Raw genomic sequence first — 27914 nt, forward strand, 5'->3', positions numbered from 1 at the left:
CACACACACACACTCTGACAAAAGGACTTGGATTGACTACCATTGACTTCCATTAATTTTCAAAAATGTTTATGGCCTAACCCTGACCATACCACAAACCTAACCATTACCAGTACATACCTAACCCTAACCTAAACTCAGTTCACAACTTAGTCCTAAACCTAGCTCAAAAATAGTGAGGACCAGGAAAATGTTCTCACTTGGCAACAAATGATTCTCACTTTGCTGTGAGGACCCTTTTGTGATTCTCACTCAGCAGCACAAACAGGAACTCTCTCTCTCTCTCTCTCTCTCTCTCTCTCTCTCTCTCTCTCTCTCTCTCTCTCTCTCTCTCTCTCTCTCTCTCACTAACTCACACACACACACACACACACACACACACACACACACGCACACAGGTTGAAATCAAAACAATGGTTGTGATGCAAGAGATAAACAATCCATATATTATGACATGCCAGCAAGCCATCAGGTGGTGACAGCGAGAAGAGAGAGATTATTGGAACAAATATATACACACACACACAATCTCTTAACACAGACCTACAGACACCCAGAAGGTGAGATATGTTTCCCAGCATAGAGATGTACTCCTCTGTAATCTTTTTCTACACTGAGATGAATGCTTACAAGTGTGAAAGAGTGGTTACTGTCATTTGGTCTCATATGATTATGATGTTTTTGTTGATCTGATCACATTAAACTTGAAATGCAGTGATTTGATCCATTCCTTGTGACATTGTCTGCAGCAAATGCTTCATCGAGTCAGTGTTGACTATGACTGATATGAGGGATCACTCAACCATAGCTGTTGATAACTGACACAGTCAGCTGTGTAAACTGCACAAATGTCCTGCAGTTAATACATTTAAAAAATATTAAGTGATCAGGCTTCTGCTGGTATTATAACATTATCTTATGACAATGTGCAAAAGTAACAAAACAAATCTGTTTACAAATGTTAAACATATTTTTGGGTTTTTGACAGCAAAACTTCCTGTATCTAGAAATAAATCCTTGGAAATTTTTGGATTTTTCTCAGCTAAACAAATGATTCTGACATCCAACATTTTTGATGGTTTGATGTCTGCACAAGACAGAATTCATACTTTTTTCTACTTTCTGACATTGTTGGATTTGGGCTCAAACATACTTTTCACCTAAAAGCATTGGGACTTTTGCTCATACAAGCATTTCATATATTTTATGGTTTATCCATGTTAAAACATTCATCGGTTTTAAAATACAAAAAATATTTAGCAGTGAGGACTAACACATTCCAATGGTTCCACAGATCTATCTCCCTTACTTATAAATGATATATTACTCCCTGCGTCAGGACATATACAACATTTTAGATCAAGTAATGGTATGTTTTGTGATGAAAAAGTGCTTGGGACTGAGTATTCTGCACTAAATGAAAGATAGAATGTAAAAGTTATACATTGTGATGTTATCCAAAAGGCTGACCTGAGTGCAGTCAGCTTGTGTTTTATAGCTTGACAATTTTTCCAAATTTTCCAGGATGTGGTCTCTATTTAAGTTCCTCTTTATTTTAAATTGAATGCTGTATCCTTTCCAGTGTTTCTTAGCATACAAGCTAAAATAATATATTAGCTGACAAGCTTTGTTCAAAATATGCTAGGACATTATCTATATTCTTATAGAAATAATTATAACTTTTTTGACTGTGGATTTGACTGGCAATCTATTAGAAAAATAATAAAAAACAGTATTTGATCTCATAATTTTTCCACTGAAAGTTTAATGTTTAAGTGAAGCACAGTTGCAGAAGTAAATAATCACTTCTAATTAACCGTTGAAAAAAAGCATTCAAATGTATCTTTATAACCATAATTTAGCTTAAAAGCACACCCAAGGTTTTAATTTTCAAGAAGAATAATTAATTATTGATTTTTTTTTATCTAAACATACATCAGAGGTTTGGTTATTTGATGAGAAATTTAGTTGGTTTATTAAATGTTTTCTAAAGCTAAAACTATATTCTCAAATAGTAGTTATTTCAGATCGATGATGAATTGATGATTAAAGAAATATATTTTACATAAACAGTGCTAATGCAATTGAATAGCAGTATTGTTTGCCTTATCTATCTTTAATGCTCTATTTTTTACTACTATTATTATTATTATTAATAATATTATTATTATTATTATTATTATTATTATTATTATTATTATTATTATTATTATTATTATATCAACATATAACTATATATCTATTTAGATTTATCATGTGAAACAATATTCAAGCATTTGGCCTACAGACAAGCACACTACGTCTGTCAGTAGGAGCCAGTCATCCTGTAATGGCTGCCACTGCTCATTGTTCACAGTCTTCCTTTGTTTTCAGCGCCATTTTGACTGTGAAGAAGGAGAAGCAGCTAGTTAGCATCATTTCCACATATACATGGCAGGGAGCTAGAGCCATGCTAGACCCCGGTTAGCTCCCATTGAATACCAGCAAAAATTATACCCAGCATAGCGGTAGTTATTTGGCCTCAAATGAAAACAAATTAATTTTTATGTTCACACACAAACAGCTGCAGCAGGAGAGCTGTGCTGCGTTTAATCGCCCTGATTATGTCAGCTGTGTTGTTGTTGGAATGCCTCTGCACACAGATAGCTGCTGCTAGTAGGGGGCTAGCTGTGGTAAATGTTACTGGGTATGGGAGGACCTAACATGGCAAACCATTAGGTGATAAAGAAAATTTAAACAATGAAACTTTCAAATAATACACATTTCCAGAAACGTTACTGTTTGCACAGGACTAAATATGGTCCTATATGTATTTTATGTATATATAAAAAAAAACATTGGAGATAAATTTGTTTACAAATTCACAATTAATCCATAAATCCATTATCCATATTAAATAACTTTGTTTAATTGGAATGGGAACAGTGATTTAATTAAAGGAGCCCATGAATATAATTATCCACTTGTTTTGTCTTTTAAACCTCAACAATCTGCTGCTTGAACACAAAGAATACATGTTCAGCACATACAGTTAAAATTAATCTAATAGTGTTATTATATTAAAATCTAATTGTTAATCGCATTGATGCTGTTAAAGAAATGTAATTTCTGTAAATCTAGATATATTTAAATGTCAATGCCAAACACACTTTCTAAACCTCCGCTTTTAAACAAAATCATGGACCACGTTTTGAATGTTTATACTTTTATTCTTTATTATTATCATCCCACTATGAAAATATTTGTACAATAAATTATTTGGATTTTCACTATTAAAGAATCTTAATAAATAAACTAAGGTCAATGCCTCGACTCTTCAGCAGCAGAGAAAACTCTTTATTCCTCAGTTTAGATTTATTTTCCAAAGCAGTCCTGCTGTGACCAGTTCCTGAGTTAAAAAAAAAACAGACTAACAGACCAGTATAAGTTAATCATCTTACCAATTAGAAAAATCTAAATTTAGATTAAAAAGCAATCGCAAACATCCAAGGTGAAATAGCACCTGATTTTGCTTAAGGGGAGCAGAATATAACTTGGCCAAAACAAAAATAACACGCTACGTTCTTTCCATGTTTGCAGCAACAGCAATAATAATAATAATAATAATAATAATAATAATAATAATAATAATAATAATAATAATAATAATAATAATAATAATAATAATAATTTGAGCCAGTGTCTGTTAATCTATAATTACAGCCGTAACCAAATAACAACAAAAAGCGCAAAGGAATTTTGGATGAAAAAGAGCAACTTTTCGAAAATCATCAACCTTACAGGACTGCTGGCGAGAAGCTTTGTTAACAACTGTCCTTTCGAGTGTTTTTTTGCTGATTGTTCCATTACCTGGTCTGTTTTATCTTTCTATTATATCCCCCTTGCTAAACCGTTGCTAACTTTAAAAGTTAAGGTGTTGTAAATCGATGGTGCACAGTGTGCTTGTAAACAAGTCGAAGTCCTCCTCGGAAAAATCCACTGGGCTATCCAGGGAGCTTTGCAGGCTGGGAGACAAGCAAGTGTCCTCGGTGAAGAGTGTCAGGTCGGATAGAGCGGTCGATGACGAAGAGGATGCGTGGCAATCAGATGAAGGGATGGATGCATCCCGATGATCCAAAAAAGACGGGTCGTGCCCCGGTGCATTCCCAACCCCGCTGCGGTGTCTCAGTCCGGTGATGTCAGCTGCGTTTGCCGGGGAGTGCGGAGCTCCAGCAGAGTCCGTTGAGCCAGATGTCCTGGACTGCAGCAGATTAACAGGGTCTGCGTCCTCCTGCGTGGGTTGTGCTTTGTCTCCGTTGTCATTGGTTCTATAGGCGCTGGAAATAGTGGTCGATGGCGCAGAATCGGTCCGCTGCTCGCCCTCTGTTATTCTTTCCCCTGTGACAGATGCTTCCAGCGGCTGGCTGGAGTACGGAGACGATGCATCGGTACCTTCGAGCGGCTCATATCCGCTGGAACATGGACTTCCTCCGCTGCCATCCCGGTGGTGCGTGGTCTGTCGCTTATGTTTCATCCTCCGATTCTGAAACCAAACTTTGACCTGCCGCTCTGTGAGATCTAACAGAGCGGCGATCTCCACTCTCCTCGGCCGACATAAGTACTTATTGAAGTGAAACTCTTTTTCCAGCTCCAAAAGCTGTGTGTTGGTGTAGGCGGTGCGCAGCCGGCGGGACCCGGCTCCTCCGACATCCAGGCAAACGTGGCTTGAGTCTGTTGGGGAAAAAGGAGAAAATTAACATACAACAGAAAAACAATAATAATAATATGACGCACGCACACAGTTTTAGTTCATTCTTCTGCACACACACACACACACACACTCACACACACACACACACACAAATATATATATATATATATATATATATATATATATATATATATATATATATAGGCTACACATGTATATGCGGCCATGAAGATGAGAGGTGAATGTGACTGTTCCAAAGCCTAAACAAGTGGTTCTTTTTTAAGGAGATCAGATAACGCAAAGACCAGATGTGGTATGTGCAATAATTGTTATGGGTGATGGCAGAAATATAAATTATTGTTTGCCAATGTTTTCTTGCTGGCCGCAGCATAAAGTGGCCCCAACCCCCACCCCACCGTACCCTGTCGTTCTCCTTATTATGTTTCCTAAATCCATCCAATATGGCGCCGATAGTAGCTGTGGATAACACTACACTCATCCGAAATAGTATCCATGTAAAAAAAATGAATTGAGCAGCTTGCACTATCACGATGTGAGGGAAACATATCTTTCCTCTTTAAAGCATCAAACTGCAGCAGCTTGAAGCATTGCTGCTGCCATGCACATTTGAAATTTGAGCAGCCCTGAACAAGCAATACTTACATTGGGTGGAAGAAGTTTTAATATGCAAAGCACTGCAGTATAAAGCAGTCGTCTGAATATTACTTCCTTTTTCATGCGTCTTCATAGTATTGCGTCTCCTATGCACGCGAACTAACATGCGCATGCACTGATAGCGGAAAAAAGACTATGCCAGCCATGCACTGATTAAAAATTGGTGAGTGATATTCGGAAATGAATGTGAGTGCATGCAAACAGAAAATCTCTGCACATGATACATAGCTTTGCACCACTGATCCATGCGCTCCGGCATACCGACCTGTGGGTGACTCGACGCCCGCGGAAGCGTACCCAGAGGCGTTTGGCGAAGGGTAGGATGATGCCGGTGTGATGATAGATCCTCCCCCGCTGGAGCTGTATCCAGGCTTTGGGCATTTCTTGGATGACTTCTTCTCTTTCATCCAGGGAAACTCGTGGGCCAGGGGACCAGGCGGCGTGGCCGGTGCAGGGGCTTGGCCAGGCGGGCATTGCTGCTGGACGGCGCGGTTATGCGTCTGGTGGTCATTTTTAGCAGAACTTCTCCGGCTTTGCTGGCTCCCAGACGCTGGTTTCGGCTGGGTGGCTGTGCAAGGGCTCAAGCTGGGGATGGTGTTCTCGAAGGGAGGCGGAATTACTGTCGACTCCTTGATTGATGAAGTTTGAAATGACTCCAGGACGGCGGGGAAGGACGTCAAGCACTCTGCAAGGGACGGCTGGCTGTTTATAAACCCGATCTCCCTCTCAAATTCAAAATTCATAGCTTCCTCAGGCGAGTGCCCTCCCTAAACGACGAGAGCCCAGAATAATCCCCTTCCCGAAATAAAATAAAAATAATAATAACAATAAAACCCTCATAGGCCTACAGCGCACGCGTGCACGCGCACACCACAAAACATGACTGATTAAGAAAATAAACGATGCGTGATAAAAATTAAAATAAAAACGCAGCAGCATTTAGGCTTCTGACCGCAGTGGTGTAAATGCGGTGGCTATATCATAATTGTGTATATTGGTTATAATAGAAGCGTATGGGGACCTGGGTAGGCTAAACTGAACAACTATGGGACGAAATTGCAGCCAATTCCTGGTCACGTGGCGCAAAACAGCCAATCGATGGGCCGGGCCCAACGGCTGTGATGTCTGTGTGAAGCATTATTATTATTTTCTCCAAAAGCTGAGGCAGAGAGAGCCTATCTGCCATTGTTCTGTCCTACCAGGGTGAATTAGAAAAAAAGCGACAGGGCCGGTTGCCATGTGTGCAGCGTGGGCGGCAGCTCAGCACATCCTGACCGGTGGATCCCTCTAACAATAGAGCTGTGCACAGGCTTCTTGGTGATGTAATGGCTGTTCACAGCAGGTCAACGGAGGTAGTCGGTAACGTTTATGTTTTCTCCCTGAAAAAAGTGAAAAAAACTGTGCTCATTAATCTTAGGAAGAATGACAATGGCTGAAAATTGACAATTTAGGCAGTAGAAATATGGAGAGGATTTTGGCTGGTGCAACAGCTCAGGAGGAGAGAATGTGAAAGATTATTAAAAGGCCATATTTTCACGGGTTCACACAGCGGCCCCTGGTTCCTCTCTCACCCTCGTGTATATGTGGGTCTGTTAAAATGTGTAGGTTCAGAGTGGGGTTGCACTGCAGTAGCAAAAAAAAATAAGGAGTGGGCCCCTGTTCCTCCCCTGTTATAAAACATAAGAGGCCATCAACAAGACAATGTTAACTGTAAGTAAGATCGTGCCGAGTTGCTTGACATAAAGGCACATATATAGATATTTATAAAGATTAAGGGCAGAGCTGAGCAGAGCAGAGAACATTTTGGGGAGGGTCAGAGGAGAAAAAAGTGGAGAAAAAAAGCGGTGATCAATCTTTCTCTCCTTGAAAGAAGCTGACAGCAGTCCCTCTCTTCCTAAATGAGGAGAAAATGTCCAGCCATTTTGCCCCTGTGCTTCAGGACCACAACTTGATCGGCTTTAATGTATTTATTGTCACTATTATTATTTAAGCGGCGACCCATTCGTAAAACGGCGCATATACCGTCCTGATAAGTTGCTATTTCGTCCGTCCACTTTCCTTTCTGCTTGTCGTGGCTTTCCTTCGCCCCCATTTCGGCCGAAGAAGTAGCAATATGTGTGGGAGTGAGAAGCTTTGAGTGGAACAGAAAGGAGAGAAAGTGAGTGGGCAAAATAGGCGGGCTGCAGGGACGCATAGCGAGCAGAAGCTGACTCACTCAGGACTCTGGCTGAGCTGCAGCATCACAGCTAAACGCTAAAAATGTCTTGAGGTTCACTACTTAGGATTTGTGTGGGATTTCTAGAGGAGCTGGTTAACTGAGCAGAGAGGATGTTTTCCCTTTTACCAGACATGGAGAGAGGGCAGGAGACTACTAAGGAAAGGCAACTTGTACCTTTTACGTTTGTTAATTTATTCATCTATTTATTTTGAAAGACCGATTCTTATTGGGATTATTACGAACATATTTTCGTCAATAACATTTAAATATTAATTTTGAAATCCTACTTTTATTATTAGATCCACGTCTATTTATATTATTATTATTATTATTATTATTATTATTATTATTATTATTATTATTATTATTATTATTATTATTATTAATAATAATAATAATAATAATAATAATAATAATAATAATAATAATAATAATAATAATAATGATCAAGAAGCTGCTTTTTTCTATGGGTGTTAAAATCAAATGTGTACCGAGCTATAGACTAAATTGAAAACAAAAACGAATAATTCTGTGACAGAAAGTTTGCAGACAGTTTTTTTTTCAATTACGGGATTAATAAAAAAAAAACGGTGATCACTCTTTAACTTTTGAGTTTTGACAAATTTCCCAGTTGATCGTACGTACAGCTGGGTTTAGAAAAGGACATTTTCAACGTGTGAGCAGCAGCCCGGCTCCTTGCATGCCGCTTAAAGCGTCTCCCGGCTCCAGCTCCAGTGTTCCCAGCAGTGTGTGCATGCCGAGGAGAGACTTGGCTCTCCGTCTGGTTTTATGAGGTCATAAATTAGAGCCAATCTCTTCTTATTGGTGTTTTTATTGTCTGTTGGTCCAGAGGAGATGTAAAGGGAAGTATAGCCATTATTTATGCGATCCTAATTTATGTCCTAAGTTTTTATGCCGCTCTACGGCTTCTGGGCACGTGACAAGGAAAAAAAATATGGGCCAAAGAGGAGTGAGAGATCACGTGGACTGAACAAGGCGCTGGCTTCGAGGCTTTCTTTGATGGGCGAGAGAGAAAGAAGAGGGGAGCTGTGACCATCTCACATGGCCCAATATCAGCTACAGGATGCTGGTCTGAGTTGGCCTGCATGACCAAAAAACACATTTTTTGTAACACAAGAGGGTGTCGACACCAAACCCTGGATGGCCGTCAGTCTATCACAGATAACACACCAATGTCAGAAGCTCCACCAAACTGCTGTAGTCATTTTACAGTAATATGTGCTGAGCTTGCCAAAACTCTATCAAGGTTTACTCTGTTCTAACACCACAAAGAATTACATCTGAACTTTCCTTTCACACACTGCATTGTTTAAATAAAATGTATATATTGGGTAAGGTTGACCTCATTGTGAGGCATGTTATGTTCTTTATGTTGAATTAGCTTGCATCCAAGTTCTTATTGCCTTTGCCAAGTTAGGAGATCCTCTGTAATGATGCTACATTTGCCACCCAATAAAAAGTGTTTGTGTCTTGCCTCTACATTTGGGGGTTGGCAGGTTCTTATAAACGCAACTCCTGTTTGAACATGTTCGGTGTACTGTATCAGGTCATTTTAAGTAGCATATATATATATATATATATATATATATATATATATATATATATATATATATATATATATATATTCCCTTTTTAACTATCTTAAAAAGAATAATGACAGCTCTGAGTAACATAAAATTTTATTAAAGAATTGTTTGACAGACAACTTTATCAACAGCGGAAGAAAAATGGAACTACAAAGGACAGAAAAATGATTCCTCCAAAAGGACTTTTTGTCTCTCGTGCTAATAGTTTGTTTCTATTTTCATACTATGGGTGGATATCCAAACCCAACCCTTGCCTTTTCCCTGTAAAAGCCAAGACATTTATGTACAAGGATCATAACATAAAAAGGTTCATAATAAAAGAAAAAAAATACCTATTTTCTTCTAAAGTACAAGAACTAAAAATGTAACTTCAGTACAATGGACAAGAGGAAACACAATTATGTTTTTATTACAGGTAAATACTAAAAAAGTACTGGATTTTTCCCCTCAATATAAATACACAAAGGATAAATAATATTAATACAAAACAGAAACTCTTTTTAAACTGGCTATAACAAATAAATATTTATATGTGAATGTTCACTTGAACACACATTAGCGAAAGACGTATTGATTGGACGGCCTTCCGTCTTCAAAATAAGATTTTATTATTATATTTTAACCATTAACCATCAAAATGTAAACTCTAAGTGCAACAATGATGCCCAGCTGTAAAACAACATTTGTGTAAAATTTGAACTTTTAAAAACAACTTGAAGGGTTTACTTCCTGATTATCAGTGAGTTTGGAAGGCTCAACTTCTCCACAATGTCCAATCCCTGTGGATACTGAGTTAAACCACCGGTAGTGTTTGACACGTATTTTTCAGAATGTCCTCACCGACAGATGAACAAATAAACCCTGTTGTTTTAAAAATTATTTTCACACATATGCTCAAAATCTGGGACATGCATTTTTTGTTCAAATATATACCCTGTTTCCACGTTAAAAGTCAAGACATGTGGGAAGGAAACAAAACAACAAAAAATGGGATCTTTCACACACTGGCATCCACCGACGTGTGTAATGGGATGGGAGTTTGTGGGCAAGGTGGGTAATGTCAGTGACTTATTCAAACATAAATAGTCGCCTCCACTCTTATTATTTACCCTGTGTCAATGATGTGCTAAAACAAGGACCCTAATATTGTGGATCCTGTGCCCTCTTGTGTTTGTCTAAATATGTCAGCAGCTGGAAAGCTGTTTGTAGACATAAGTCTGTGAGAGGAAGTTAGCTTAGTGTTGCTGTATGAAGACATGACTTTGTCATTAGGTAGTTTAGAACAAGTGTGTGCCTGTTCGAGCTAGTTCAGCCTTTAAGCCCTCATCTTCAACCCTGTTACAGTGATGGGACGGATGAATATGTATGTGTGCGTATTTGGTTGTGTGTGATGGAAAGGAGGGGGGGGGGCAGGCGAGATTGGGTTAGCAATGATTGGGTCTAGACAGATAGAGATGGGTACTGCAGGGAGAAAAAAGACAGTGAGTGGAAAGCCGTCCAGTGGTTTTGATGTGCTTCATAAAACATGAGGCTCTGAGGAAGATCCGCACTGCCAGTTTGAGTCATACATTTCTTTTCTCCCTTGTGTTCCAGCTGATGGAGAGACAGAGCCCTCCACATAGTTCAGCTCTGTTGACAACAACATGTGTTGCCTGCAGGGGAGAGAAGTCAGCATAATAAATCTAACCACCTCATTAATAGCCCATTAAAATCTCAACAATTTCATCTACCAGGCAAGAGAGCTGTATGTATATATGTGTCTTAGGGGTGATTTTGAAGTCAAAGGACAATTTGAAACCATATGGTATGTCTTAAAGGGTTGTTATAGGCTTTTCTTTTTTACTCCATGCTTGGTCTACTATTGTTGAAATTTGTTTCACACCTACAAAGATCTATTAATGCGCTTATTATAAATTCATAGGCATGGCTATTTATGTACATACTCAAAATATTCAACTTAAATATTGCAACATTTTGTTTGCTGTTATAGATCTCTTGTTATGTAAAATGTTCATTAATTGGGCTTATTCCTAAATTGTCATAGGAGCTCTAAATGAAGAGAAATGTTGGAAAATACATTACAAAAATGAAGCAATACTGAACATGAAGCCAAACTTCGTAGTGAAATATGAAATAGTGAACATATTAAAGGTTTTCTTTCTTAATTTACTGCAGTAAACTGAGGTTTCAACTGGCACAGTGAAGTTCAGCCAAAGCTTATGGAATCTACTGATTTTTGGAGTGCTATAATTTTCAGTACTCTGTTTCTAAAACAAAATAAAAAAATCTTTTTAAAATAATAAATGTGTTCTCTATAAGATAGATGATTTGATGCTGCTCTAATGATGGCAGTGACGTTTTACACTTATTGTTGCATAACGTGGCACAGGGCATTTCATAAACCACTGGATGGCTCCTTTCTGTCCTGCTTTGCCCCTCTTGCTGTCCCATTGCAGAGGTATAGTCCCCGCATTTTGGTTTGTCTCTTAGTGAGTCATGTAATGTTTAATTTTCGGTGTTAACTTTTCGAATTTCTACATTGTCATTTTGTTCCAAACCTGCTACAGGTGGGTGAGCTTGGGTGCTTCTTGGATTCTGCCCTGAGTCGAGGTGTGGTGTGCTGACAGCTCGGTGTACGTTGGGTGTGTGGGTGGGTCACAGGGACCCTGGGGCCCCCCTCCACCCACATGGTGCTGGTTGGTTGTTGACATGGGCCCTGCGCCATTGTAGTCTATGGTTTGGTGGTGGGGTGGCGTAGGGCCAAGGTGGTTTAGGCCATAAATGGAGGGCCCGGAGCCAGCCAGGGGCTCCACATAGCTGCCACCCCCAACGTAGACTGGACTGGCCTGCATGTTAGTTGGTGTCCCATAGCCAGCATTGTTGGCCTGCACTAGGCTGTGGTGTGGATCACCATAGTCTGGATCGGGGGCACCATATTTCTGAGGAGGGCAGCCCTTCATAGGAACATTGGAATAGGCAGTGGACATAGAATAAGACACTCCCTGGTGGAGCTTTCCAAAGGATGGTGGAGAGGGGGTCTCATAGGTAGGTGCCCCACCTCCCCCACCCATTGGGTGCATTGAGTTCAGGAAGCTGGCAGAGGACTGCATGGTCAGAGGAGGGGAACCTGTCGGAGACGGTCCTCCTGAGCTGGAGCTCAAGCCCTTCGACTTCTGGTCTTTCTTGTACTTCATGCGTCGGTTCTGGAACCAGATCTTAATCTGCCGTTCGGACAAGTTGAGAAGGTTGGCCATTTCCACACGCCGTGGTCGGCACAAGTACCTGTTGAAGTGGAACTCCTTCTCCAGCTCAACCAGCTGAGCACTTGTGTATGCTGTACGAGCTCGCTTGGATGATGCTGTTGAGCCTCCAGTAGGACTCTTCTCACCACTGCTGCCACTCTCTGCACCCCCTGATACTGTAAAGAGAAAACATACATTAACCTCAACTAGCAGGTCTGAGAAGCAACAAGAACCACATTAAAATAGTTAATTAATATAGTTCATTAATATTTTGGAAATAAAACATCTATGTAGTTCATTAGGGGAAACAAAACAAGGAAGCAGTTCTATGTATTACAAAAAATTTACAATCAAAGAAAAGTTTTGAGTGGTAAATGTAAAGATAATAGAATAAATCTAGGCTGCATGCCAGAGGAAATTGGAAGCATTCAGAGTCTTAATAAATCAGAGGGGGGTCTGGGCAGGCGGCTGGAATTATCCCTTGGTATTAGTTGTCAACACTTCATAACAGTGGCAGTTATTAAAAGATGAAGGCCCCGGTGCTGACCGAGAACACTTAAATTGCATCTTGGCAAGAGAGACAAACCCCCTCAGCAACAGCAGCACAAGAAGCTGTTTCCCTTAAAGGGGCCTAGTCATGTTCTACGACTTTACAAATTTCTACACTCTGGTTGCATACAAAGGTTTCCTGATTAAATTATCGTGCCCCGTTGGCTTATTGTATTTTATTTCTGTGTTTTGAAATTTTGTGTATATTTAACATGAGAAGACCACGTGAGTGGAAGTATGATATTGCCTTGCGCCAAATGAGTAAACGCGGAGAAGCAAAGGAGTTAAGGGAGTCAGCAACACCCAGCGGGGGTGCGAAAAGAAAGAGGTTAAGTAACCCTAACCCTGTAGATTGGGTTGGTCTTTGACCGTGCCAAGCTGCCATTTTACTGTGAGGCATTGCAGGATGGTCTACTGGATCTTACAGTAACTGTGTTAATTTCCACCATCTTGGTTTCTGATAGCTCTGTGGTATTGCCGGCAGATGGCACCGCAATGTTTATGTATGATGATCGTGCCGGATCCAAACTAGTAAACACTATGAAAATGAACGCTTGACATGTATTTTGTTCTAATTGAAGATTAATTCATTGTTTTTCGTGTTTTCTTTTTAAGGTCATAGTATGCAACTAGGCCCCTTTAAGTGGACTCACCAAAAAACAAAATCCAACTATTTCAGCTAACTCGTGTAAATAACACTCTCTGCTGGTTTGTGTTTAGTCCCTCTCAACGTCCCCCATTTTAACACTTCATATTTTTTGGTTCTCTGCATATGTTGCATGTTCTGCACCTCATCACCACATCAACTACTTTGCATGTAAAAATCCTTGATCAATAAACCAAATTCTGATTCTGAAATGGAAAATAACTGTTTGGATTTAATGGTCTATCACCCTGAAGTCCAGTGGCTATCTGTTTGGCATGGCAGTTTAAATCATACACTGGTGAGATTTAGCTAGCATGTGTCTGATACTTTCATCTTCACTAGTCATGCAAACAGGGTTTTGCCTAAAAATAACATCAACTAACTTCAGGCCTCAAGGAAATTTATTCATTAAGAATCTTTTCATATGTGTATTTTGCTATCTAAATGCAAACATATTACAAAATAAATTTAATTCAATTCCACAATCAAGCTTGGATGAGTGTGAAAAAAAAACAATGTGGTATTTAAAATTATAAGACATTTTAACCTGGGCTTGTCCTTTATTGTTATTAGTTTAATTTATTACACCCTCTTCCTAGAAGATGACAATGACTTGGAATGAAACATTGCTAAGCAGTCAAACAACAATGATCTAGTTATTCAAGCAGAAATAAGTCTATTTCACTGTTATGAATCAATGGATTTATCAAAGAGAAAACAAGATTAGGATTATTTCAGTGTTTGACTACTTTTCCAAACCCATTAGTTAGTTTATTAATAATATTTCTACTATATCAATTAAACAGCAACAGATAATGAAAGTTAAACACAAAGATAGGTAAACACACATGTATCAGACACATCTGTTGTGTTAAGATATGTATACATGTTAATGAACTGAATCACCAACAGCATCTTTTAAAAATGACCAATGCATATTAATTCACTAGGATCTTAGTTCATGCTATGAAAATTGTTGGATCTTCACTCACTGTAAGTCTGTATCCTGGCTTTGTCGACTCTAAGTTGACTGTCGTGTTTATTGACACCAACACAGACAGAAAAGACTGCCTATCAACAATGATGATTTAACCTGTTCTTCAGTTGGAATTAAATATATTTAATTTTCAAGTAGAATTACAGCATTTTCAAAATGGCATTCAGTTTTCTGTAATTGAAAATGGCTTGAATCTGCTTTTCTCGTTGATCATTGTTAACTTAAGTCTTAGAGGTTTGGCTCATTCACCATGTTCTTTAGCTGGTATCAGACACATTCTACGTTTGCATTAGTCACTTTATATTGTTCCTATTTTGATAAGATCTTCCAATTCAAATGTTTTCTGACATATTATTTTTCTATAAGCTGAAAAATGTGTCTCACACTGCCCTCACTAATATCTTTCTTTTTCTGAAGCTTTTGTTGGCAGAGGAAAATGGTAAATGAGAAAACAAGAACAAACTCTTTTCCTTCTGAGAGTTATTTGCAAAAATATCACCAAACTATTGTCTTTTTTTGTATAATCTTTCTGCTGCGGACCTAGACTGTAATGTTCCATCCAATGTCAGAAAATATAAACTCTTCTTCAGCATATTTTTTCTCAGTTAACAAAGAATGACCACATTTACTTTAGGTGTACTTATATTTTCAATTCAATCAAAAATACTTTATTAATCGAAAAGGGAAATTATATGCTGGTGTAACTCATGGGGGTTTCTTCAACGAGTTGCTGTAGATGCAGATGGCTGCAGGCAGGAAGGATCTTCTGTACTGGTCTGTCTTACAGCAGATCTGGAGAAGCCTCTAACTGAAGACCCAACAGAACACAGAACACACAGAACTGTGTATCTCCTTGATCCATGTAAAACACATGGGTCCTACTGAACTGTGCATAACTGCTCCAAGAATGGAGACAAAAACTATTTCATTTTTGTAATGATCATGGGAACAAATCTATTCATCTCATTCACATGTTTGTGTTGGTCAAATAAGGTAACCTTCATATTATAAGGGTAGGGATATTGAGTGATACTTAACTTTCCCTGTAATATAGAAGTCAGTAAACCTTAAAACTCTCTTAATAGAGACTAAAAACTAAACCGGAAGATCTGATCAACCGATGATCAACTCTCTGTTATTTATATTAAAACAAAAAAAATAAACAATTATTTGAAAAAATTATTTCTGCCATAACCAACACAAACAACTTCTGCTGTAATTACTTAAACTAGCTTTAAGATTTAATAATATTTATTATTTCGGATGGCTCTGTGTTTGACGAATAAACTATTTCAGTCATCTTTAAAGGCATCTGTGTCTGTACTGATGTATTTTGGCTAAAGGAACAAAATCAGATAACCCTAGATAACGTTGCTTTAACTCCTTTTTAGCATTAACAACATGCTTTGACAAATTAGCTAAAAAAAACGCTATTTGCTACTTTATATCGGTATACATAGCTTTTACTTCAGCAATTTGACAGATAACACACAGCATGCAGATAAAATCCTGTAGGACTAGTTTCATGTGGTCATTTATCTGTCTGAAATAGATTTCTATGGAAGAAACCCCGTCCTGAAGAAACCCCATCTAGCTTTGGAAATCTTCTTAATTCTCTAGAGGTCCAGCACAGGGAAAAAAATGTTGATAAGCAAGGTGTTGAAAGAGTGAAGTGGTGAGACAAAAGATAAGGACAGGATAGAAGCAAGAAAGATTCTAATGAGTGTGGAAAGTAGGATCACAAATGATCAGATGAGTAACGGATATGAGGGAAGTGGTGATATATAGCAGAAATGAGGGAGATTGTGTTGTTACTGTTTTAATTACTTTTGTTGGATCAGCCAAGGCTAAGAAAGATAAAGACAGCGAAGAGTGTAATATAACACACCATTGCCGGAGTTGTTGCTGGGTGAACAGTTTTTCTGCTTGGTTGTTTGCCGACACTCTTTCATCCAGGGAAAGATCTGCTTGGCCAGTGTTGGGTTGGGTGGCAGTGAAGAGGAGCTGGATGATGTGGAAGAAGATGTGGAGGAGGAAGAATTTGATGACTTATTGGGGCCTGATTTAGAGACTGTAGAAGACCCAGCACTGCCCCCCGGCTGCTGAGTGGCGGCATTGCCATTGCTGGATTTGGGGGGCAGTGGCGGGGACACCTGGGAGGCAGGGTGGGGCTCAGGCGGCAGACTGGGCCGCAGGCAGCTGCCATTCAGCTCCTTGGTCTTGGCTAGCTGCTGCTGCTGCTGGTGGCCACTATTATTGCCAAGTGACTGTAAAGAGCAGGCAGAGCGTTGGTATGAATCCACATCCAGATGGGCTGGCGACTGGAAGGGGGGTTGATGGTGGGACACTGGGACCGGGGCATCGTAGCCCCCAAAGCCATTGGCAGCTGCTGCTGCTCCTTGCACCTGGTAGGTCGAGTAGCCACCAAAAAGCGTTGAGGAGTTGTCGTAGTATGTTGTCTTCTGCATTTCTGAGCGAGATGGCAGCGTCTTCTTTTGCTCCGGTCCTTACTGAAAACCACTGCCGGAAGACCATTTGGTACCAGTGGTCACGTGACAGTGTCTCTCCAACGGTCCCCTGCAACCTGACCTGAAAGGTTAGCAAAGACAGAATAAAGAAATGACAGAGTTAAATCCATCTTCCTCCAGTGAAAGGCACCATGACATGAATAGAAACCACTGCTTTTCTCTTCTCATCACCTGACCCTCCCCCACCCTTTCTGAGCCCAATTCACAGCCAGCAGATGCTCTAGAGGAGGGGGCAAAAGGAGGGCAAACTGTGTGTACATGTTCTCTGTATACACACATACAGAGAGAGAGAGAGAGAGAGAGAGAGAGAGAGAGAGAGAGAGAGAGAGAGAGTTGTTAAATTTGAACAGAAATTTTTCTCACTGATTAAACTTGTTCTTAACAAATTGTATTCTGGCTTTCTATTGTATGTACAAAACAGATGTGTTTTTATTTTTACATTTTATGTAAAAAAATGTCATGCATTTTTGTTTGATCATTTAATCGTGTTATCTAAAAATCTAACTATGGAGATGCATCCAGATTTAAAAATCTAATCCAAATCTGCAGTGGAAAAGTCTCAAAGTCACTACATTAATTGTTGGGATAAATCAGCACATTGATTCATGTGAGCCGAGACATATCCTTATTGAATGTAGTGTAAGTGCAGCCTGTATATACATTATGTTTTGTGACAGATGAAGGCAGCCTACTTTTGTCAATGCCTGCCTGCACAGCACAGGCCAGTCTGCATTGGCCTTCCATGTGTGATTTACCGTATTCTGCCTGCGCGACTCTGACCCTACTCATAGTCACTTGTGGGGTTCCTATCTACACGAGCGATTATTGCTGCTCAATAACAACCCAGACCCCCCCCCCTCAACACCCGCCCCTTCCCAGACATACACACACCACTACACACAAACATAAAAATTTGATTTTTTTTGCCAGAAATCTAGAATGAACAGAACCTTCATTATTGTACAGATACGTTATATAATATTATATTCATAATTTTATTTTATTTTATTTATTTAGATAGATAGATAGATAGATAGATAGATAGATAGATAGATAGATAGATAGATAGATAGATAGATAGATAGATAGATAGATAGATAGATAGATAGATAGATAGATAGATAGATAGATAGATAGATAGATAGATAGATAGATAAGATAGGCTTTATTGATCTCACATTGGAGAAATTCACTAGATAGATAGATAAAAATCTCAGAGAAATACAGCGTTGTTGACCTATCAAGTAAAGACTGAGGTGAAATAATAAAAGGATGAGCCTTATATGCTCATTGCTGGAAAGGCCGCAACGTCAAAAAGGTGCTCGTCAGGCGACAGAGCACCTGATATTCATTACTTCCCCCGAGATGAAACGTCCTCAAGGGAGACGTTAAAGCATAGCCACACCATCTTAGTCAGGGTACTTCTGTACTAATATTTTTACTAGGATTTAATGTTGTATTTTTCACACACACACACACACGCACGCATGCACACACACGCGCGCGCGCACGCGCGTATGTGTGTGGTATCTATTAGTAGTATTATTATCGAAAATAATAACCATAGTAATACTTAAAAACTGCAAAAAAAATCCCCCCCCCACACACACACACACACACACACATATATATATATATATATATATATATATATATATATATATATATATATATATATATATATATATATATATATATATATATATATAGCTAAAACTCGCGTGAAGAGAGTATGATCCAATCGAGCTACAAATGTTTCTGCTAGTTTTGGCCCACAGTTGTTAAGTCTGAATAAAGATAAGCCTATATTAAAAGCTTGAAAATTATAGCCAATATGAAAAACTAAAATGACACCTCATACCTCCTTGTCAAATCAATGAAATGTCTAAAAAATTCCCACATTGGGGAATCTATCTCTAGAGCACTTTAGCAAACCAATCGGCGGTTGTGCCTAAAATAACTACTATATTTCACGTTTGAATCTTTTCTTCATATTAGGTCTATCGTTGTTTTTTCTTTTCCAGCAGTGCTCCAGCTTTCAGTACGTCACACTATGTCAGCCATTTATCTTTCAAACAGACAAGCTGGAATCCTAATTATTTACTCTGAGGAATAGTCCCTAGGAGAGAGAGAGCGGGGAAGAAAGGCCGTGGCAAACGGTGTGGGAGGAATATGTTATTAAATCATAAGGCTGTTTCGCCATTAAACGCGACACGTAATGCCTCTGCCCTTGGCATGTAGGACCACAGCTTAATACAATCACTAACTTTAGCAGACGTCTTCCTGAATAATCGACCTACAGGCTCCTGACACAGCCTCCCAAAGAACAACAGCAGAAAGCAAGGGAGGCAGGGAGAGGTGGTAGTCGGCCTTGGAGTTCAGTGTCTGTGTTTTATCCCGGGATATAAAATTACAAATGGCGCCTGCCACGAAGAGCCATGCAGGGTGGGAGACAGAAAGAGAATCTATTAACTTCCAGTCCACAAAGCTTTTTCTTTACTCCATTAACAGAAACACAGCAGGAAGAAAGAGAAGCAGAAACACAAACCAACTGGCCTCATAACAGTCATTAATTTCGGAATTAAAGTTCAAATCTCAACAAAACATTTAGAAATGTTTAAATAGACGTTACAAAACACAAATAAACAACACAGGCCTGTTTGCATAATAATAATAATAATAATAATAATAATAATAATAATAATAATAATAATAATAATAATAATAATAATAATAATAATAATAATAATAATAATAATAATAATAATAATAATAACGGACAGAGCATAAGGGGATAACAAAAAAATGGTCGGCGGTGCTTTGCATAAATAAATGGGTTAGCTGCAAGAGAAGCAGGAGCCGGGAAAGGCAGAAGAGACGAGGACAGAGATGGACGACCGAGAGAAAAGGGGGACTGCTGGTAGGTCCAGCAGCTAAAAGCATTGTGAACTCTTCTTGAACCGGGATTCAAGTCATACGGCCCATAAATCACTGAACCAGCCACCCGCCGCTCACAAAGCCAACAGCCAGGAATCACAGCAAGATTTTTTTTTTTTTTTTTTCAGTTTGGGCTCACTTTATGTATGACGGACTGCCAGAGGTTTCTCTTACCTTCCTTAGTACCGGCAGTCCCGGTCCAGTCCGGAACGGACCCAGCAACGCCGCATCATGCGTCCGCACAAAGGCTCACCATTTGATCAGAATTGATAACAATGAATCTAATGAACTATATCTCCGTTAGCTCTGCTACCCTCATGCCCGTCTCCTCTCCGCAAGCCGCGGCTCCTCCGGTGCAGGCTGCCAACTAGCGCAGCTTCTCACCACAACAACACCTCCTGGAGCAGCAGCGGCGGCGGCTGCGGCGGCGGCGGCGGCGGCGGCACAACGCGCTGAGCGGCCCGGACACCCTGAGCGGCTGGCAGGTGGGAGCGCCAACGGATTTCGAGGCGTCAGCAGGGGGAGAGGAGGCTTGGTAAAACGGGCTGCACGTACAGGCTATGTTGGGGCTAGCAAGCCCACGACCTGACCGAGCTTACCGGGAGCCTGCTGCTGCCTGCTCGCGCCCCCCGCCCCCCTGCACCGCCACCCTCCGCCCCGGCACCAGCGCTGCCTCCACCGCTTCGAGCTGATAACAATGGCCTCAAAATTCTCTCCTCTTAGCCTCTGTCGCTCAGACATGCAGCCAGCCAGCCAGCCAGACAGTCAGTCATTGTATCAGTCAGCAAGACTATCTCCGAGAAACAGATAGCTACCCCATAGCATTTTAGGTGTTTATCCTCTTTCTTGATATTTTGCTCCACACGTTTGTCTCTGCTCTCCACCTCCAGTGTCCCTTTCTGGGCTTCGGTCTCTGGTATGCTGTTGCAGGAAAGTCTGCTTCACGCGGCTAAGAGCATGAGTAAACAGCCTCCAAGTAGAGCTGGAGCTCCAGGTCCATCATGCATCGTGGCTGTTTCTTTTTTTAGCTGTAGTGGCAACACGCACAAATAGGTATCAACAACATCCACGCGATAGTAACTAAATAACAATAAGGGGGCTTTCTTAACCAGAGGACGCAGTGACTCCCTCGTCAAACGTCATTGACAAATTATGCTAATGGAGCAGCACTGAAGTAAAACACACAGTTAGCAGCTGGCTCCACATCACTTTCCTGCTCGGGTTACTTTTCGGGTGTCACCATAACTTCTGATGACGTCTCACGGTTTACACGTGTTACAGCAGGAACGTTCACAGCCGCCGTGATCATGTGGGTCAGCACCTTGGATGGGCCGATAACAATAACATCATAATAATATTAGTATTTAAGCCATTTTCATCACGGTAGCTGGCCCTTCCCTAAAATATGTTAGACAATTTGGTGAGGCGAGTTTCAGCGAGCATTTAGGTGACCTGGAAATGTTTGACAAATCATAGCCTCATTTGTAACTTTGTAGTGTTAAAATGATAACGTCACACAGCAAAATAAAAACCATTGCTATCCTATGTACGAGTATAAAATTGAAGCAATGATTATGGCAAAGAACATCTATCGTTGTTGGAATGTTAAAAGTGCTAATTGAAAAATGTAATTAAATTTATGTATATACCACTGATTGACAGAGTGATCCAATTTAGATCCAGAAATATATGATCACATCAAATTCTTGAAATTCAATCAAGTTCTAGTATAGCAACCAAACAGGAAATTCTTAGTTCTAAGCAGTTGCGAAAGGCGTTTTAGAAACACTAAAATGATATGTGTTTTTTTTGGATTGAAAATGTTACTCGTCTGTAGAGAGGTGAATTCCTAAAACCAAAACAAAAAGAAAACTGTCCTGCGATCTTTTCCCAGTCCCAACTCTCTCCCTCAGCCCCCTCTCTATTTTTATTATTCAGGACGCCACCGCTGTCGTTTATGGGTACGGAAGATTTATGAGTTGCCTCGCACCCAGCAGCGTGTGTGCGTGTTTGCTTGTGTGTAAACGGCCCAACTTTAAAACAGATAGCAGCGGCTGCGGACCGCTGAAATGAGAGGATGAGCTTGGTGTGGGTAGAAGGTGGGAGCTTAGAATGTGTCCGTCTGCAAATTTTCTTCTAAAGCAGCTTTTGCACGGATTGAAGGACCTGCTCTCTAGTGAGAAAACAAAACCGATTACTCATTTACCAAGTCCTTCATCAGCTTTTCTTTTTGCTCAGTGTCTGAGTGGTGTGGGAAGACTGCGACATATGGAGAAATAAACGCCTCGGATTACATAGGTTTTGCATTGACTAGTAAAATCCCTCAGTATTTGCAAAGGATGGCCGTGTTTTTTTTTTTTTCCTCGATGGTACGCTCATGTCAACGGTGTGTTTGGGACTGAGTCTTGGATCTTGGCTTCCTCAACTACAAGCCAGCCAGTGCCTTGTGGAAATCCACATTTTTCATCCGCCGGGGATTCCAGACATGTGGATAGCAGGGAATGACACAAAGGAATTCACTCAGCATCCCGCTTCTGGAAATGATCGCGCATACTTTTCTTGTGACGCTCAGTCTGCTTTTGTGCAACCCTCCGCAGAACTTTATAAAAATCTTTTTTTTTCTTCTCTTGTTTTATTTGTACTTATTTTTGGAAACAAAATAAAAGAACGAACAGCGCTCTATGTTACTATTTCAGCAGTTATGATCTCTAACAGCCTACGCGTCCATCACACGATGAACAGACTGTTTCCTGCTGGCTGTATACCCGCGGTTATCGCCACAGCTGGATCATGTTTTCACATATTGACTCCAAACTTCCCCGGTTTTACTTCTACTACTACTAATTACTACTACAACTACTACTACTACTACTACTACTACAACTACTACTACATATACTACTAATAATAATAATGATAATAATTATTATTATAATAATACAAAATATTATTAATATTATTATTATTGTTATTAATATTATTATCATTATTATTATTATTATTTAATGTTTATTTTCGAAATAACTAATTAAATGTATGCTAAAGGAAAGTAGCTATTTATCAGGGTCACTCTGTGGAAGAAGGGAATTGAGGTCTCCTTTCCTCCAGATAAATTATTTTAAACATCTGCACTCACCAGACGATTCCTTTATTTTGATATTGTTTTTGAGAAAAGCCTCTTCCAAAAAGCTTCAGGGAAACAAGAGGTAAAACGTGGAGAAAAGCAAGGAGACGGAGGAGAAAAATAAATTGAAACGTTGAAGAAAATAAAAAACAGGAGGTTATGTGCAGTTGAAAAGTCTGTAAGATCCGATCGGGAGCCTTACCTCATGTAGTCGATCGGATGTTTGGGATAGAAACGGTGCAGACAGGGAGGCTACTGAACCTGAAATTACTCCCGGAATAAAAGCAAAGAGCGGCAGAGGGAAGGATGAAACTTGCCTGGGAGTTATATGAGCTGCTATTGATCCTGGTAATCATTTTACACCATTATATCCAAGACTCTTCCCTCTCATTTTAAACTGGCCTAATAGAATATTCCAGCCGAATTTTAAATCCCAAATACAGAGACCAGGAATGAAGTGAAAATACAGACACATTGTTCACAATTGCAAGAAGTAAAGGAACTAAAAGAAAGAGAAAGAAAGAAAGAAAGAAAGAAAGAAAGAAAGAAAGAAAGAAAGAAAGAAAGAAAGAAAGAAAGAAAGAAAGAAAGAAAGAAAGAAAGAAAGAAAGAAAGCATCGTTATGCTTCTCAGCACCAAATGAAATATGATCGCTGCTGTTACCGTTACTCCAAACAGTGCACACACCGTCCACATACACACAAATGAATCAGATCTACACAATGTTACATTGAATTTAAGGCAGGCTGCACTTAAAACATGCCGTGTAAGATTTAAGATTAGTGGCACAAAAGCATTCTTTTTTTCTACTCAAAGGAAAACATCCCTAAAAACCAACACAACCATTAAGCACCTGAAGGAGCAGTCCTTTCCTCCCTGCAGCTCGCACATAACTACAGCATTAGTCAGAGACGAGGACAACTTTCCATGATGTATTAGTTGTTGCAGATAAATACTGTACATTTCAAAATTAAAAACATAATTGCAAAATCACACAAATAAAAAGATCTATAATCCCATGAAAAAGTCTTTTCCTGCTACTGTTACCAGTAGTTTTTATTAATTTTTTTTCTTCCACACTGCCTGTTTCAGGTCCCGCCAACTTTTACCAAACACATCAATCAAAATCAAAAGATCCCGCAGCCTCTGTACCAGGCTACTCCAGCAGCACTACCAGCTATTTGAAAGCAGCACTTCCGCTGCATTTAAATTGTTCCCATACAGGTACTCACACACAGCTCTGGCTGCGGTCCGTCCCCATCACAGCACCAGCAGTTGGTGTTACCCCCTCCTCTCAGCCTCTCTGGAACTACCAAGCAAGAGTGAACTAGTCTTAAGTTGCCCAGAAACTGATGCAGGGACTGACAAGCTTAGCCAGCTAGCTTGCAGGCTGAGACAAAGAGATGAGAACTCCTCCAGGGCCCCCCAGAACTGCTGATGAGTCAAAATCTGAGCTCCAGAAGAAGCTGTGGGGGAGAGAGGATGAGTTTTTCAGATAGACTACAAGCAATGTGTGATTCCCAGGTCAAATACACCAAAAGTTTAACAGGATCATTTTGCAGGTGCAGGACAACATCAAGGTTTGTTGCTTAAAGAAGCAAACAGCAGGATTGGGCTCTGGTGAGATGTATGGATAAACTCAAACAACAAGTGCATTAACTTTCTGTATCAACTGTGTGATTTATCTTTTGACACAATCCCCAAAAATATTATATATATAATTTAGAATATATATATTCTAAATTTTAATCTGAGCTTGTTAAACTATTAAAAATGTATCTTTAACTTCCGGTTTTACTGGAAATAATGCCGTGACAGGATAAAACTAAACCAGTCATGCATTTTTATGCATTATGATGGCATCAGAAAAACATCTTTCAATAATTCTTTCTTGTATTGCATGATGTCATTTAAACTGCTGTTTTATGTAAATTTCTTCAGAGAGCTGTACAGACATGTATTACTGGCAAAATGTCAAGACCTGATTAAACTTTTGTTAATCCTTTTCCTCAACTGATGGTAGTGTCAACCATCCTGTCAAAACAAACACATCAAAAGCTCAGCTTGCAACAATGTTTCCATAAAAATAGCAAAAATAGTTGTTGCCTTATTTTAAAGTCTATTGCTGATTTGAAAACTTTTTCTACTTCAAACAAGAACCAGAAAACATTTTTAACTGAAGATTGTCGACTGACTCACCCAGTTTGTATTAAAACTGGATTCATTGAACTGAATTTTAATTCAGATCTATTTTTATTTAATGAAATTGCATCAATATGAGTCAGTCAAATCATTAAAACTATTTCCAGAAAAAAAATGTACACAGAAAAACATTAATTGTAAGTTCTGGGTTTTTGTTGTTGTTGGTTATTGAGCAATAGAAAGGAAAATATGTTCTATTGACTTTTCTCCTATACTGACAACATATTAACAAATCAAGAGTGATGCCGCAAGACAGGAAACAACTTTATCATTAATTAGACTTTAGATTTAGCTGGGTTAGCTGTTGCTACATATTTTACTGATTTTGATAATCTGATTTTAAAACAGTTTAATGAAGGTGGACCTGATCATTGAGACCTTTAAGGCCAACAGTATTACCCATCCCACACTTCCATCCTGGGACTTACTAACATTCCTGCACTATTCTACAAAATGCCTTTTCAAATAGTTTTTGTGTGTTTTGAAGCGTAATGAGGTCTATCAGTTACGTAGTGCCTCATCATCATCAACACCACAGACATAGCCACACTACATGGGCAAGTTTTGACATGCCAACACGTTTTGTTCCTCCCAACAACCTTGAGGTGGATGACATTTCAACATTTCAGCACCACTTTTCAGTGGCCAGATGCGCCCTAAAAAGAGGCACTATTCACATTCATCTGCATTTACTCCACTCAACCTCTGTGACACGTTGCTTTTAAGACTGTTTAAGACCTAGCCGAACAAGAATTAGTCCTGAGTTTGGTAGCCAATTTCAAATCAACATTTTATCCTCCAACTGGTACATTTTGTATCAGTCAAATATAGAGTGTGATAAGCAGATAAACGAAGAAGACTGATTTGGATAAAAGACTAGGAACTTGTTTATGTATCGATGCTGTTATTTTTTAAGGAAGGTTGGTGGAAGGAACAAAAGTACTTTTATTAGAGGCACTGTGTCCCTGTCCAACATGTCTTTTAAATTATTAGTTCAATATTTTACCGGACACAAAGCATACTAAAACATTCTACCAAATCACCCTCTGATGGTCACCAGCTGTCCCAGGATTACTTTTGTTGATGGTAAAATGTATTATGTAGAATTTAAGGGTATAATTTTTTGTTGTTTTTTAATACACTTAAACTTTTGAAAAGTTTGTGAATAAACATATATTTGAATAGCTTTGATAAACATGCAAAATTTAGCTTATTTGTATCAGAATAAATACATAACAGCAAAAAACACAATTTCTAGGATAAAGTATGTTTATGACCCTTTTTTATATTTCTTAATACTTAATCTGAAAAAACTTAATTTTCTGTTTGCTGAGAATTTACAACAACTTCACTACTTATAGCCATATTCTGAAGCAAGTTGTTCACCTATAATATATATGTTGCCGAGACCATTTTGTTTTGTTATCTTCCGTCTTATTTCTGAATGTCCGCCCATGTGGAACCCTTCTGCGTTCCTCCATCCAGAGTTTCCTCTGTTCACTGACAGCTTGCCCTTAGGTAAAAACAGTCCTGAGCCAGAAACTCATCCCATCAGCTCCTTCGCTTGACAGAGAGTTAATCTTTATCAGAGATGCTAATCTTTAACCACAAACTCAAAGGAAGCCGGACATCATCAGAGGGGGAGGAGGCATTGATGCAGGGGTCAAATTGCCCTTTTCGCTCCTGGGCAAAAAAATGCCAAGCCAACCAAGTCTGTTAAGCACTGGATCGACAGAAATAAATGTGACTGCCTGTGTGTGTGTGTGTGTGTGTGTGGGGGGGGGGGGGGGGGGGTCATGAGGAGTTATGTGTTTCCACTTTTTTAAGGCAAAAAATGGACGTCCTGCAAGATCTTTCAAATATAGAGATTTTGCCAACTTTGGTCATCCAGTTAAATAATCTAACACCCATCTGACAGATGGTGTGTTGCTGTGAAAGATTCAGTTTCAGATCCTAATCAGAACTTATAAATATATTCCTACATTTGATTTGAAGAGTCTCTTTGGTATGAATACATGCCAAGTCTTTCAAGTTTTGATTTCTTTCAAGCATAGTAGTTATAGGACATAAATCTCTTGTTTGCCCATGTTATATTTATTTATTCATGTACTATATCATTGTTTTTGGACATGTAGCTTTTTAGAAACATGGGTCCACTGGTTTGAGGAGATAATGTCTTGCTTTGGTGCGCCCTTTCAATTGCAGAACAGAGCTAAGTGTTCTAAACCTGGATTTTGTTGGCTTGTTATTGTAGTGAGTGGAAACCTCACAATGCTGTGTCAAACCACCTGGACTATATCAGATTCCTAACAACGTGCTCCTCTTATGAGACAGCTGTAACATAATCAGGGCACTTGGCCCGGAATCAAACCGGTCCACTGTTCAGTATGTTACAGCAAAAGAGAGTAGCTTGTGGATCTCAGCCAGACCTGTCAGCTACCACACAGCACAGCAGCATAAGGCGTCCATGTCTCTATTTTACTCTGATTGTGTTTTGTC

General features: G+C 39.5%; 2 protein-coding genes across 18 annotated transcripts in view; both read right to left on the minus strand.

Annotated features, from left to right (window-relative positions):
* Positions 1-3188: 3188 nt before the first annotated feature.
* On the minus strand, positions 3189-7793 carry hoxb2a (homeobox B2a). Of its 2 annotated transcripts, none has more exons than XM_012855399.3 (2): positions 5631-7793; positions 3189-4713 (listed from the first exon to the last, which is right to left on the minus strand). In XM_012855399.3, the coding sequence occupies exons 1-2, from the start codon at positions 6106-6108 to the stop codon at positions 3902-3904; spliced, it is 1290 nt and encodes a 429-aa protein (XP_012710853.1). In that variant the 5' UTR covers positions 6109-7793; the 3' UTR covers positions 3189-3901. The 2 variants fall into 2 exon arrangements, with proteins under 2 accessions (XP_012710853.1, XP_012710854.1); XM_012855400.3 differs by having other exon boundaries at positions 3189-4710; positions 5631-7791.
* Positions 7794-9265: 1472 nt separating this feature from the next.
* The window catches only part of hoxb3a (homeobox B3a), a 67460-nt gene continuing 48811 nt past the window's right edge, over positions 9266-27914 (minus strand). For 13 of the 16 annotated variants that reach the window (XM_021312218.2, XM_036148627.1, XM_021312216.2 and 10 more), the window contains 2 exons: positions 16513-17213; positions 9266-12608 (listed from right to left, as the gene is read on the minus strand). In XM_021312218.2, the coding sequence (XP_021167893.2) occupies positions 11752-12608; positions 16513-17092 (1437 nt within the window). In that variant the 5' untranslated portion in view covers positions 17093-17213 and the 3' untranslated portion in view covers positions 9266-11751. The other 3 variants (XM_021312223.2, XM_021312222.2, XM_012855403.3) reach the window with 3 other exon arrangements.

The sequence above is a fragment of the Fundulus heteroclitus genome, chromosome 16, assembly GCF_011125445.2.
Source record: "Fundulus heteroclitus isolate FHET01 chromosome 16, MU-UCD_Fhet_4.1, whole genome shotgun sequence".
Taxonomy (NCBI): domain Eukaryota; kingdom Metazoa; phylum Chordata; class Actinopteri; order Cyprinodontiformes; family Fundulidae; genus Fundulus; species Fundulus heteroclitus.